The sequence below is a fragment of the Bombus huntii genome, chromosome 1 (genome assembly GCF_024542735.1).
Source record: "Bombus huntii isolate Logan2020A chromosome 1, iyBomHunt1.1, whole genome shotgun sequence".
In the NCBI taxonomy this organism is placed as follows: domain Eukaryota; kingdom Metazoa; phylum Arthropoda; class Insecta; order Hymenoptera; family Apidae; genus Bombus; species Bombus huntii.
The window spans coordinates 25,761,273-25,775,157 of record NC_066238.1 but is presented as its reverse complement, the minus strand read 5'-3'; the positions used below and the strand labels follow the sequence as shown (position 1 = coordinate 25,775,157).

The window sequence follows — 13,885 nt, the reverse complement described above, 5'->3', positions numbered from 1 at the left end:
GTAAGGCTATGCCTGGTAGTCCCTGCCTTAGACGTAGAGGGAGTATCGCTAGGTGCGGTATTTATATCAATCGCTCGTATATTCGACCGCTAGCGAGTTAGACAGACAGACTCGATGTCGTCGTAGCCCTCTAGTGTTGGCGGTTGGTACCCGCGGATCGCCCGGGAGGTGTTGCGCCGTGTTGATGCCTCGACCTGTCGGCGTCCTGTTGATACCGATCCGCCACATACTCATTACCGCCGAGGTTGCTGTTTCTTTACCACCAAAACGCGTAGTAAAAAGTTCCATAAACGTCGGCCAGGTAAGCTCTTCGCCATTCACTATCTGCGTAAACCAATGCGCTGCAGAACCTTTTAGAGCATTTTTTAAAGCAGAAATTAGCGCGCTGTCTTGTAGAGGGTTGTCCTTCATAAGCTGATTAGCAGCTGCGCACCATGCGGCTGGATCAGCGCCCGCGATTTCGGGGTCAAAATGTGGTAGCATTAGATTTATAGATTTCGCACTCTGTATCCACGCCAGCGTGTGAATAAAATCGCGCACCATAATCATATGCTCTTGCAATGTTATAACCGGCACTGGTCCCTCTTCTGATGTCGGGTTGGCGTTGGGATTAGAGCTATGGGCGCTTGATGAATCTTCACTGGAACTAGCCATCGTTGTGTTACAATGAAGATAGAGTTTATTAACACAAGTATGGACACAACCGATTTGACAACTAACTGCTAAGTTAGACAGTCTAAGTTGGACTATATGTTAAGACGTGAAATATTCACGGATCGCAAAGACGTCACTTAACTCGTTGATGAGAGCGTACGCGAAAGAGTGTCCCTCCGTCACGGTGACGCTGAAAAGGAAAACTACGATGAGGTGTGTGCAAGGGCACGAAATCGTCGGACTGGTGGAGAAAAATCTTCGTTCGGAAAGTGAGGGAAGTTGTCATTGCTGCTAATTGGTCAATTTCCATTGTGGTGGTTAGAGGAGGGTGCTAGCTGCCCTTGAGTGGAAGTTGCTAGTGGGAAGCGTCGTTTGTGAGAAAAATAGATTTTCCCTACCTTTCCGTAGTCAGAACAAAGACTATTTGTTTGTTTGAAAGACCTTCTGTCAAGTGCCGTTACAACTATTTCTTCTTAATTCTTACTTTCTCTTTAAGGAGAGCCTATTTACCCTATACCTTTATTAGACTTTATTAGCCTATACCTTTGTTAGACAAAGCGTTCATCCCTTCGGTGACTGGTTGTCGCCGCGACTCTGGGCTCATTATCATTAATCTCGAACAAACACAACCGGATTGTATGACGCGAAAAAAGAAGTCGAAAATATAGAATGAAAATTTTTTTTTAATCTTTTTTTTTTTTTAATTTTTCCATCGAGACAACGATTTACAGAGATCCGTTATAACGAGACGTGATAAAGTGCACGCGAATAAGAGATGAGTAAGGCAGATTAGATTAAGTTAGGATGAGTAATTTCGCCTAAAACATGGAACGGAAGATCTGTTAAATATAATATATATATAGGGGCTTATATCTTCCAAACGTATGATTTCCCGAAGTTTAAATTTCATATTTCAGATACAGCCAAAAAATTCTACCAAATGTCCAAATCGGGCAAATCGTGAATGTGAACAACTAAATAAAAAAAAAAAAATATTTCAGATCTATTGCCTCGTTCAACGATGCTCACCAAATTTCATCTCGGTCGGTCAGCGGTACCTTTAGGAATAATATTCTTTTTTGTATATTCTATACTTTTCAAGAATAAAGTAGTTCATAATTTGAAAAAAGATATTTTGAGAGATACAAACGGAAGGAAAATATGATGAAAATAGCAGATATAATAATGAAATTCATAGCTTTAAATCTTCTTTGAGTTACACTGTTAAAGGATTAAGTAATAGTCGAATTGATTTTGACTAGATAGTCATGATTAAATATAAATAATTGTGATTAAATAAATTGTCATGTGAGAGAACATTTTATAATTTGCTAAATTTAGTACAAATAGATTTAGCACAATAGATTTATTCTACAGTAAAATACAGTGAATTATTGAAATAAATTATATAGTTCTTAGAAATCAATTACAAATGATAATTTACAAATCTATATGTACATATATACATCTATATATTCTTTTAAAAATACTATGTATATAATATTTTACAGCAACTTACTTGATGTTCCTTCATCCTTTACATCCTGAACGATTCTCCGGACACTCTGTGTGAATTTGCCCATGAGATTCGTGCCTGCTAAAAAATATTAACAAACAATTACTTAGAGAAGTATAAATAAAGATGTTAGAAAATTTATCGATGCTGTATGTATAACATTGTGCTTTAGTAAGTTATTAATTAATAGAACAATAAATGTATTTATTATCAGTGAAACTGATCTCAGTGCATTGTGACTTCTTTATAATATTTATGAATATGAGTACCATTAATGAGTGATGAAGGAAGAATTTCTTTTATAGAATAAAAGAGATTTGATCTTGGAAGGATTAAAAGAAAGATGAGGTATATCTATTAATTATTAATTTATTAATTATTAATTTTTAAATATCAACCTATATGGTTGTTACATTCATTTTGATTCTATATATTAGAGTTGGTTTTTATATCAGTGTTAGCATTAGAAAGACAAATGGTTTATTTTTTGCTTATTGCGCTATTTGCATATTGCATATTCAGAAGGTAAACGTTTTCGTCAGAAGCAAAAATGTGTGTCGATGTATGTTTATGTTGGATGCCATAAAATGCGATAGGACAAGAGAGTGAATAAAGCTTCTTAGTTATACAATAGAGAAGGATCGCCAAGGTGGACCCTTAAAGGCATTTAAAGCTCTCCCGGCAGGTAATCTATTGTCTGTAGGACAATATTTAAGGGGGGCTAAGGTTAATTAGTACACAAATAAGGCATGTTTTTGTGAATTATTTATGACGACACAGTTAAAATCTCTTTATTAAAACCAATAGTGCATTAAAGTATGGCATTCGAAGAATATTGTATAAAATTTTCACGGAGAAATATTACAAAATACGGCAATGGTAGCAATTATTCGGACGTGACAGAAATTCCTCGGGGTAACTTTCGACCGGTCAGATCGCTAGAATTAGCTACCTTAACAATCGGAAGTATCCGTGTTTGCGACACGTTCGACTATTGAGAACACAATGGAAATGGAAAATTAGAGGCATTGTTAACATTACTAGAACCGTCCTAAGTGCTAATATCTCGACTCAGAGATAATATCTAGTTTCTGAAAGCTGGTGTCATAAATCATAATTGTCTTCATAAATTTTCTATTTTCTATAGTTTATTTGATTGATTTATTTAATGTTGCTTAATTGTATACTGTTAAAATGAATGAAGCTATGGATTATATGGAAAATAAATAAAGTTTGTAAATAAAAGAGTCCTGAAGGATACAGTTTATCCCTACATTTTATACCACCCGTTTAACGTATTTGCGTAGTTAATCTGTGCTTGCATTTACGAGCATTAGGACAATATAATTTGGGTTCGTGAATTTGGCTGCATGCCAATATGGAGGGTAGCGTAATGTCGACGTAAACTCATGCCATAAATCCGAACAATAATCTTCTTCAACGAATGGTCATGGGAATTTATCCGTTATATGATTACTTTTATTCAACGAGACATTAGCAATTTGCAATGTTTAATAAATTTTACCATTTTTTATTAACGTAGATTATTATATAAAAATTGAGTTTAGAAAAATGAAAATATTTCAAGTAATTGAGTTAAGTTTCAAGTAATTGAGTATGAAAAATATATTTGAATTAGAATAATTTAATACTTTTTTCTACAATAGATATAAATGAAGTACATATTATGCTTATACTAGATACACGATAAAAAGTATAATTTATGTATTTCTAAATATCCTTGTTTGAAATGTTGTCCGTCGCAATAAACTTGTTGCAATATTTTTTTCTAATAATATTTTAATATATTTCACAAATAGTAATTAAAATGCACAATATTGTATGTAAAATACGTATAAATTATTTTACATTGTTCGTTGTATATGATTTCCAACATTCTGCTTCCAATCTAAATGTAAACAAATTTACTAGAGAGGATTAGCATTGGAGTAACTAATATAACGAAGCATGTCTAAAAAAATAAAAAATATATTCATTTAAATACATATAAAACAGTAGCAAAGGAATATATTATAGAAATACAAAAAAATGTAATTAAACATATGTCGGAGATGAAAGAACACCGGAGCCTTTGGAATTTTGGATAATCCCGCAATCAATTGTAATCTAGAGTCTACCATAGCTGTAATTAAACAATTGTAGTTATTCAATTCGATTGTAGTTGTTCGAGACTTGTGATAGTGAGCTTGACCCTATTCTTCGAGTAAGATGATTGCCAGATGTCGATGCGTTTCCGCAGTACATGTGCAGCTTTCCCTCGAGAGCGGCTAGCATCTTTTTCTAATCACCGATATGGAGATTGACCAATTGGCAGCAACGTCAATTTCCCTCACCTTCCGAACGAAGGCTTTCCTCCACGAATCCGAGGATCTCGTGTCCTTAGACACACCCCATATAGTTTTCCTCTGTGGCATCATCGGCACGGAAAGTCGCTCCCTCTTGCGATCTCATCCACGAAAAGAGTAACGCCTTACGATCACTAAATATTAAGCGTTTTATTAACAAAGAGTGAGACTTAGATTTTGTGAGCACGTACATCTATCATCCCGCTGACCGCGGATTCGTTATCGAACCTAAGGCCATTGTCACTAGTGTAGCGAGCGCCTAATCGCCGTGGTTGATTGTCAAGTCTGTGGTATCCATACTTGTGTTAATAAACCGTACCTTTGTTATACCATAACGATGGCTAATTTCAATAAAGATTCATCGAACACCCACAACCCTATCCACAACGCTACACCGACACATGCATTAGGTTGTCCGAAAAGTTTCTTTCGTTTGATAAGGTGATCATAGATGAACAACAATTTCTGTTTTATATTATTTTATAAAGCAAGGGAATACTGCAAAGAAGATGGAGAAAAAAGATGCAGACTATGTAGAAGGAAAGAAGAAGACCTGAGACATGTAATAGAAGAATGCGAAATAACGGGAGGAACAAAGGACATAGGAAAAACGGTAAATGAGATTAGAGAAGGTTTAACAGAACTGAAAGCAATAATAGAGAAGAGAAGGGCATACGACAGGAAGGAAGCACAGCAAGAAGGCTAAAGCCCAAAGTTGCAATAGTTTTTAGTCATTAGTTGTTAATTTGTAGTTTCTCGTTTTAGTTTTTAGAGATAGAATAATTAAGGGAGTGCAATAGAATAGAGTGGACAAGAAGGGAGGTAGACATATAAGAAGAGAAATGGACATAAGAGATGTAAAACCGAAAGTTCGTCCAAAGCCGAAAGGCACGGACTAAGCAATAATAAATAAAAATATTATTTTATTGAATTAGGTATGATCCATTTCGTTCTATTCCTATTATTATGTTCGTGCACAATTCAATAAACTAATATAAAACAAAAAACATTGTGCGACTATTATTCCCTTATAAAACGAAAGCATAAAACGTAATAAAATATGCATGGTATTCCATTCCCACCATATTTAATATTTATCCTTAAGTAAAGATAAAAGTTCATTAAATATGCAAAAAGAAGAAGAAGAAAAAAAATGAGGACCTAAGAGTTTCTCTTTATGTCCTCTATTTGTCGAGCAAGCAGGGTGCAGCGTCAAAGATAGAAGCATCACGTAGAGGTCCCGCTGTGAAATTCAATATCCATATCCAAACTCTGGAAGGTGCAACAGGGGACCAATTCTGGATGACAGCCCTCACGATTTCGCGATGGGACAGCATAACGCCAATTCACCGATGCCATGTTCTTGCTTCAAAATGTCTACTCGTTTCTGCGTAGCCTCTCTTCGAAATAATCTGCTCGCAAAAACCAAAGCTAAACAAGCGACGGATTAGACGCTAGTCGAAACGTGTCAACGAGTGACATTTGATTTTATCTTAATGCGCCTGTTTAGGACATAAAATGTGGAAAAAATGGAAAAAAATTATTTTTTTTTAAGGGGGGTAAGGTTAATTCATACAAAAAAAGGCATGTTTTTGTGAATTATTTGTGACGACACAGTTAAAAATCTCTTTATTAAAACCAATAGTACATTAAAGTATGACATTCGAAGAATATTGTATAAAATTTTCACGGAAAAATATTAAAAAATACGGCAATGGCAGCAATTATTAGGACGTGTATCGGAAAAAGGTATAATTGCCGTGCCCCTCATAACTTGGTGCTGGATCATCCGAAATCAAAAAAACAAAGTTCATTCGTTAGGTAATAGTTTTCTCCAGGTAACGCTAGGAGAGTTTTTCGAAATTTCAATTTTTCACTTTTTTGGAACACTTTGAAGGGAAAATTAGCCGCAAATTTTCGCAAAATCGGCTAACTCAGTATTCCAAAAAAGTGAAAAATTGAAATTTTGAAAAACCCTCCTAGCGTTACCCGGGCAAAACTGTTACCTACCTGATTTTTTTATTTCAGATGATCCAGCACCAAGTTATGAGCAATTCTACTTTTTTTAATATTGTTTGGAATATACATATATGTTTCGTGGCATAGGTTATGTTTCGCTAGATTTTATTGATGTGTTAACTAGTTTTAATATTGTATATTTTAATATTTAATTAATAATGTAAAACACACATATATATATATTTTCACGACGTAATCTTCCAATGGGATAAACAATGCATTTTTAAATTTTTTTTATTTATTTATTAGAATATTGATCTCATACATACATATATAACTTGTAATGTGATAATAAAAATTTTTTATTAGAATGTTAACTATGTATAATTACTTGGTTTGTTAACAGGTTTATTTAGTTATTTTATTTATCCATTTATTTTTTGTTATTTAATAAAATATAACATGTATTCTTGTCCCTTTTCCTAATTATTTCCTTGTTGTTATTTTATTTCGGATTCATCAGGTGAGTTCGCAGTTCACTCAGTTTATTAATTGTTTTATAATTTCTCCTTTTCTTGTTGATTAATTAAAATGTGTCTTCCATTTATTCTCTTTTGCTATTATGTGGTATATAATTATTTTAACTTCTAGATTTTACCTGTTCCTTCGATTTACTAGTTGGTTTTATTTAATAGTTTGTTTTGCATTTGCGTATTCCATCTTCGTTAATTAATTGTAGTATATTTTCCTGTCGTCGGATATAATTGTTCTTGTTCCAGATTGATTCGCACCTCGCTCGGGTTGTTAGTTGGTATAGGTTATGTTATATTTTTCATATTTATTACTTCGTTAGAGTATTTATTTCTATTTTATCATTTACCCTCGTATGTTAGTTTTCTATATATAACTACGTTTAATTAGTCTTTTATCAAGGAATTTCCATTTTCGTTATACCGTGCGTTTGTTTTGGAGTGTTCGAACTGTCACTCGCGTTGTTTGTATATTGCAATTTTCTATTTTTCGTTACGACACGCGCGGAGCGCGGGACGTGACACCAGACTGGGAATTCAATCCAATAGTTACCAAAAAACGAAGGTACAAAGATTTGTTTTCCTACAGCCAAGAAGGTGCTTACAAAGGCACTTCCAGACTGGGAATTCAATCTAATAGTTACCAAAAAACGAAGGTACAAAGATTTGTTTTCCTACAGCCAAGAAGGTGCTTACAGAGGCACTTCCAGACTGGGAATTCAATCTGTTTTCCTACAGCCAAGAAGGTGCTTACAGAGGCACTTCCAGCCTGGGAATTCAATCTAGTAGTTACCAAAAGACACGACAGACGAACAATACCTATCACACACTAACACTCCTAGCTTAAAGAAAATAATAATAATAATAATAATAAAAAAAATCTTCGAAATAGTCCTTAGACTATTTCTGGTGGCAGCAACTACCGTATTAATCAGAAATCTAAATTAATATTTCATACGCAATCATATCATTTCAATATTTCCCTTCCGATTAAATTCAACTCAAACGGAAAATAAATTTAATAAACTTTAAATTTAAAATTTGATCGATTTAAACAAATAAATACGTAACAGAGATTAATTTTTGGTGGCAGCGGTGGGATATGCTCCACAGAGGATTAAAATTGTCACGCTTGTCAATAAAATATATATTTAAGAAATAATGACGACTAAATTGGAATCGTTGGACGAAGAAATGGTTTTGACATTGTCGGAAAAACTTAAAACATGGGATGCGCTCCACGGAGGATTAAAGTTGGTTTAGACGGTGGGATAGGTTCCACGGAGGATTAAAGTTGTTACGATTATCGATAAAATATATACCTAAGAAATAATGGCGACTAAATTAGAATCATTGGACAAAGACATGATCTTGATGTTATCGGAAAAACTTAAAGCATGGGATGCGAATTTTCGCGACATGAGTACAAAAATGAATAAATTACAAGACGATGTGCGTTCACTGAAAACAAAAAAAGAAATCAAGACACCCGTATCATCGCCGATAATTTCCCAAGCGACAATACCGACAGAAGTTAATCCCCAACCAATTAAGTTAAAAGATGCAATAGAGACAGTACCGGTGTTCGACGGACATCGACCCTCGGTATTTCGATTTTTAAGAGCATGCGAGCGCGCACGAAACATGGTTCCTAGGCATCAAGAATCTCAGTTAGTAAAATTATTAACGAATAAGCTTCGCGGACACGCGTTTCTCGCCGTAGAAGACACAGAAGTAATAAGTTTAAACGATTTCGGGAATAAATTAAAAGATATGTTCGGTCCGGGAAAAACGGTTAACGAATATAAAGGGGAATTAGCTACAGTATTTCAACGACCGGGAGAAGATATTTTGGACTACATAGATCGCGTCAAAGATCTCAGACTGGCGATAATGAACGGGGAAAGATACGAGTACGGCACCGTATTTCAAGATAGGATAGATCGAGACACGAGGGAAGCTTTCGTTAAGGGGCTCCCAAACGAGGTGTATTTACGAGTAAAGATAGCAGGATACCAATCCTTGGACTGGACGATGCGTACCGCCAAGCCGTGAAAGCAACACGAGAATTAAAACAAGCGAACAATAGAATTCGATACCAACATCCGACACCTTCGAATAATTATAACCGAAACAACGCTCATCCACCATACAATAATATCTACATCGGAAACAACCGCCAGGACTGGAGATTTGTACCGCCGTCGTGGAAACATCTAAACAACTCGGGAATAGAAGAAGATGTCAGGAAAGAAGCAAGAGCAATAACCTGGGAAGAAATATGCATAAATAAATACCTCGATAGAGATCTAAATCAAAAGAGAGATGCTGATCATTTCAACCAATCAACTTTTCAATGCAAACACCATTCCGTTGCTGTGATAAGGGATAATGTCACGTTAAACAATGAAGCAGAAACTAGGAAATTGAACGACGAGACGATAGGCAACGCTTATCCACTGCCTAATATCACGGAGATATTGGACCCGCTGGGAAGTGCGAAGTGCCTCTCCACGTTCGACTTGGCAAAGATACAAAAGCAAGACTCCATGAATTTCGTGAATGACTCAACCATAATAGGAAAAGAGATAGCGAATGTATCTCACTCAAAAACTTCTATAAAACCATCAGAAGGTAACTTTATCGAACTCAAAGCCAAATCATTAAATTGCAAGGAAGATCACACTATGGAGAATAAATATATAGCTATCCCTAAATCCAAAACAGAATCTATAAGCAAAAAGGTTTGTAATAAAAATTCAAAGAATAATTCTAAATCTACCGAAAATATTCCTAAACGTTCCATACAAATAAATAATAATTTAATTATAATAAGCACTTCCAGTGAAACTATTCATCCTGAAAAGGTAGAGAAAAATCAAGGTGTTGTGAATAAAGTAAATAAAGAAGAAAAAAGGGTAATTAAGGAAAAGGATTCTAAACATTTTCAAGCTGAAGAAACGCAAGTTCAACGAGCTCGAAGAAATCAAAAGGGAGAAAAGAGGGAATCGCCAGTCATTGGATTATAATTGGATTAAAAATACTTCATTGGTTACTACATCTAGTATTTGACGTAGGTAACATAGTAGGTAGTGCTAATCTTATGATTCCCCCAGGAAAATATAGATGGTATCACACTATACTATATACAAAATATTTTTGGGTTAATATGGCTGCGGCATTTTCAAAAATTTGTATTTTGAATGCTATTGGCAAGCAATTGGATAATTGGATCGGTGTCAGTAAATTTGCGTCTTGGCGCAAAATGAAAACTAAAATGAAGAAAAGGAAGGAAGTAGTAATTGGATACATGGAAGTCCTGAAGCCAATATTACAAAGTTTAGTAGCTTGTAAAGGAAACGATATATAAACCCAAACGATTCCCCAAATACTCCAACTGCACGAATAGTCTCCCCAGATTTTAAAACTAAAACAAATTTACTTTTAGACTCCGGATCAGAAATCAATATCATCAAGAAACCTGCCTTACCCGATTCAGCAATCATCAACGAGCAAGAATCAATTGAAGTTCGAGGAATTACGGCAACGAGCCTGGTCACCCTAGGGCAGACAATAATACAGGTTGCGGGCCATTCAGTTACTTTTCATGTAGTTGATGAATCATTGCTGATCGATCAAGACGGAATCTTAGGATCCGAATTTTTGCAAGATGCAAAGCTCGTCTGCATTACGAGCAAAAATATTAAATGGGAAGTATTTACATCCCGTTCGATACAATAATTGTGCCGAAACGAAGTTCGGTACCATGTACAATAAATATTGCAAATCCGGAGGCAAACGAGGGATTTATTCCCAAAATCGAACCGATTAAGGGAGTCTATTTCGGAAACGCGGTTGTGAGAAACCATAAGGGACGGGGTTATCTAAAAGTAATTAATACCACATTGAGGGATTACGAATTTACCATACCTACAATGGTAATTAAAGAATTTATAATTCCCACTTCGCTCTCTCAAACTACGTGCAACAATATTTCAGTATCTAAAGAAACAAGGTTCGACAAAATAACGGAATTGTTGCGACTGGAACATTTAAACATAAAAGAAAGAAGAAACGTTGAAGCACCGATACAGAAAAATCAAGACAGATTTCATCTTCCAAGCGAGACGCTGGAGGGTACAGATATATTGAAAAACGCACCAGCACGTTCCAACGATTGATGAATTCGATATTATTAGGATTACAAGGAATATCAATCACACCGACCAGTACAGTAAACCAAATACCAACAGCCACTACATCCACTCCGACCGAGTTCAGGGATGCGATCAGTCAAATTTCCGAAGGAAATTTGAACCCCAAGAGGGAGGGTGTCACGTCCCGCGCTACGCACGTGCCGTAACGAAAAAACGGAAAACCGCAATATACAAATAACGCGAGCGACAATTCGAATATTAAAAACAAACGAACGATACAACGAAATGGTAATTTTTAATAAAAGATTAATTAAGTGTTGTCATATATAGAGAATTAGTATACGAGGGCAAATAAGAGATAATAAAGTTAAAATAGGTACTCTAACGAAATAGTAAATATAGAGTACAACATAACCTATAATTTCATAATTCGACTAAGGATAAACTATGAAGAACCAATTAACCAAAAGTGACTCGCAAATTAATTAATAAATCACGACATAATACTATATTCAATCAAGATAACCTACAATTTGACAATTTAATCAAATCTCGTAATAACTTCATGAATAATTCAAAGGAAAGGAAAAAGGAATGGAACGATAGGAATACACACCTTTATAACAAACAGGAAATATCAAGCAATTTAATATACAGCAAATATGGACATACAAAACCACAATAAACAAAATATATCTTATATACAACTAGATATAAAATATATAAAACACCTAGGCATATTAACACACTTCAATAAACCAGGTACTATTGTCAGAATCCACACACGAAACGTCAAGATTAAAGTAAAAGGGATTCCACGAACAATACACTCGAACAAGTTAAAACTAACAGAATCGAAACAGACCACAAGAACGATTTCAAGAGACAACGTAGTACGGTAGTATATGGAACAACACTGCTTGTCGAATACTGCAGATAGTGGTAACCTAAAAGGAAAAAGGAAAATTACTATGCGTGCTCTAACTATTACTTAAATATAAAATGTGTAATTCAATAAAATAATTACAAAACAGAGGAAGTGGAAAATACCTCGTGAACAATTACTCATCGTAGAAGGAAGTGTATATGCGAAGACAGGTTATTTGTCCATATCCGTAGAACACAAGGTATGACAGCTAACTGAAACAAATGGAAGAATTAACTTCAATTGTTTCAATACAAAACATAATATTACTAAATGTCTATAACAATATTGTGCCTAAGGAAGTGTGACAGTGCTTATCGAATCATGCAGATAGTAGAAACGTAAAAGAAAAAGGAAAATTATTATGTGTGTGTTCTAACCATCATTTAAATACGCAACATGTTAATTCAATAAAATAATTAAAAGCAGTGAAAGTTAAAAGCACGTAGTGCACAATTAATCATCGTAGAAGTAAAAAGTACATGCAGGAATTTCGCAGAAACAAGTTGTGGACCCACTCCGTAGAACATAGTATACGACTGTCAGCAGAAACGAATAAATAAACTAACCTCAATTGCCTTAATATATATGGAAGAAAATAATACTATTAAAAATTTACAATTATATTTCAATTAAACTAAACGAAGCACAACAATCAATAATTGATGCTCGACAACAAACTTACAGTTCGCTAATGGAAAATAAAACCGAAAAAATCAAGAAAGTTAGTGACATTATAATGAAATAACTCAGCGTTGACATAGCGGTCTTTAATAAGAAGAAATAAAATTAATTAATAAGCGCAGGAAGAGTTAAGAAATAACTAGGATAGGTTAAGTCAGTGACAACGATAATTTACTATTCACATTGAAGAAATTTATACAAGGGTCAACACAGTTATGAGAAACCAACTACCAAATTGGAGTAAACGTGTACGAAGAATCGAAGTTGATATTACTGGAATGATCAAGAAGACGTGAGAAAATTGGAAAGTCAAAAATTAGTGACATAACAAACGATTCAACACCGACCGAATGGTCTTAGCAAACAAGAAAAGGTACTTTATAAGTTAACGAGATTTGTATGCAACCAATCATCGTAGAAGAAAGTGTGCATGCAGGAACTCCACGAGAATTGGCTACGGATCCAACTTTGCAAAACATAATATACGACGGTATGAAGATATCGAAAGTAATAAATACCGACGTAACCAATCATAACCTAAAAAGGAGAAGAATGTTGTAAACCATATTGGAATAGAAATTGATAATAATAAGAAGCTCGTTACTCACATCGGAAGATATACATTAAAACCGACGCAGTTACAAGAAGCCTACTACCAAACTTAAGTGAATACTTACGGAATACTGAACCAGATACTACTGAAACAGTCAAGGCAGCAACAAGAAACTGGAAAACCAAGGAAATATTCTGACATTATAACAAAACAATTCGATGTTAGCGAAGCGGTCTTAGCAAACAAGATAGTGGACGGACTATTTTACTATACAGATATTTACAAAATACAGTGTTTTATATATATTTATATATATACTTACAATTCTAGGATAAGTAAAAGTAGTCTTGACAAGTGTTAGACATGTAACGAAGAATCAGAAGATACCAAACGCATACCATGTAACCGTTCCAAGTAAAGGACACAGCGATGAAGGATTAGAATTGTAGAACCTATAAACAATAAAGATTTTAACTAGCAATGTATAAGATTAGCTCCTAAATTCTATGTAAAGGCGGCAAATTACACGCACAAGGTAACG

General features: G+C 34.7%; 3 protein-coding genes across 17 annotated transcripts in view; 2 read left to right on the top strand and 1 right to left on the bottom strand.

Annotated features, from left to right (window-relative positions):
* LOC126866713 (uncharacterized) overlaps window positions 1-13,885 on the top strand; it is a 497,548-nt gene that overhangs the window by 358,731 nt on the left and 124,932 nt on the right. The window lies entirely within an intron of this gene.
* Window positions 1-13,885, bottom strand: part of LOC126866705 (uncharacterized) — a 184,263-nt gene that overhangs the window by 165,333 nt on the left and 5,045 nt on the right. The window lies entirely within an intron of this gene.
* On the top strand, window positions 6,134-10,001 carry LOC126866791 (uncharacterized). Of its 2 annotated transcripts, none has more exons than XM_050620753.1 (2): window positions 6,134-7,622; window positions 7,772-10,001. In XM_050620753.1, the coding sequence occupies exon 2, from the start codon at window positions 8,358-8,360 to the stop codon at window positions 9,078-9,080; it is 723 nt and encodes a 240-aa protein (XP_050476710.1). In that variant the 5' UTR covers window positions 6,134-7,622; window positions 7,772-8,357; the 3' UTR covers window positions 9,081-10,001. The 2 variants fall into 2 exon arrangements, with proteins under 2 accessions (XP_050476710.1, XP_050476704.1); XM_050620747.1 differs by having other exon boundaries at window positions 6,134-7,713.

Coding starts and splice junctions, on each gene's coding strand:
- LOC126866791 (XM_050620753.1), top strand. CDS start 8,358: ATGGCGACTAAATTAGAATCATTGGACAAAGACATGATCTTGATGTTA.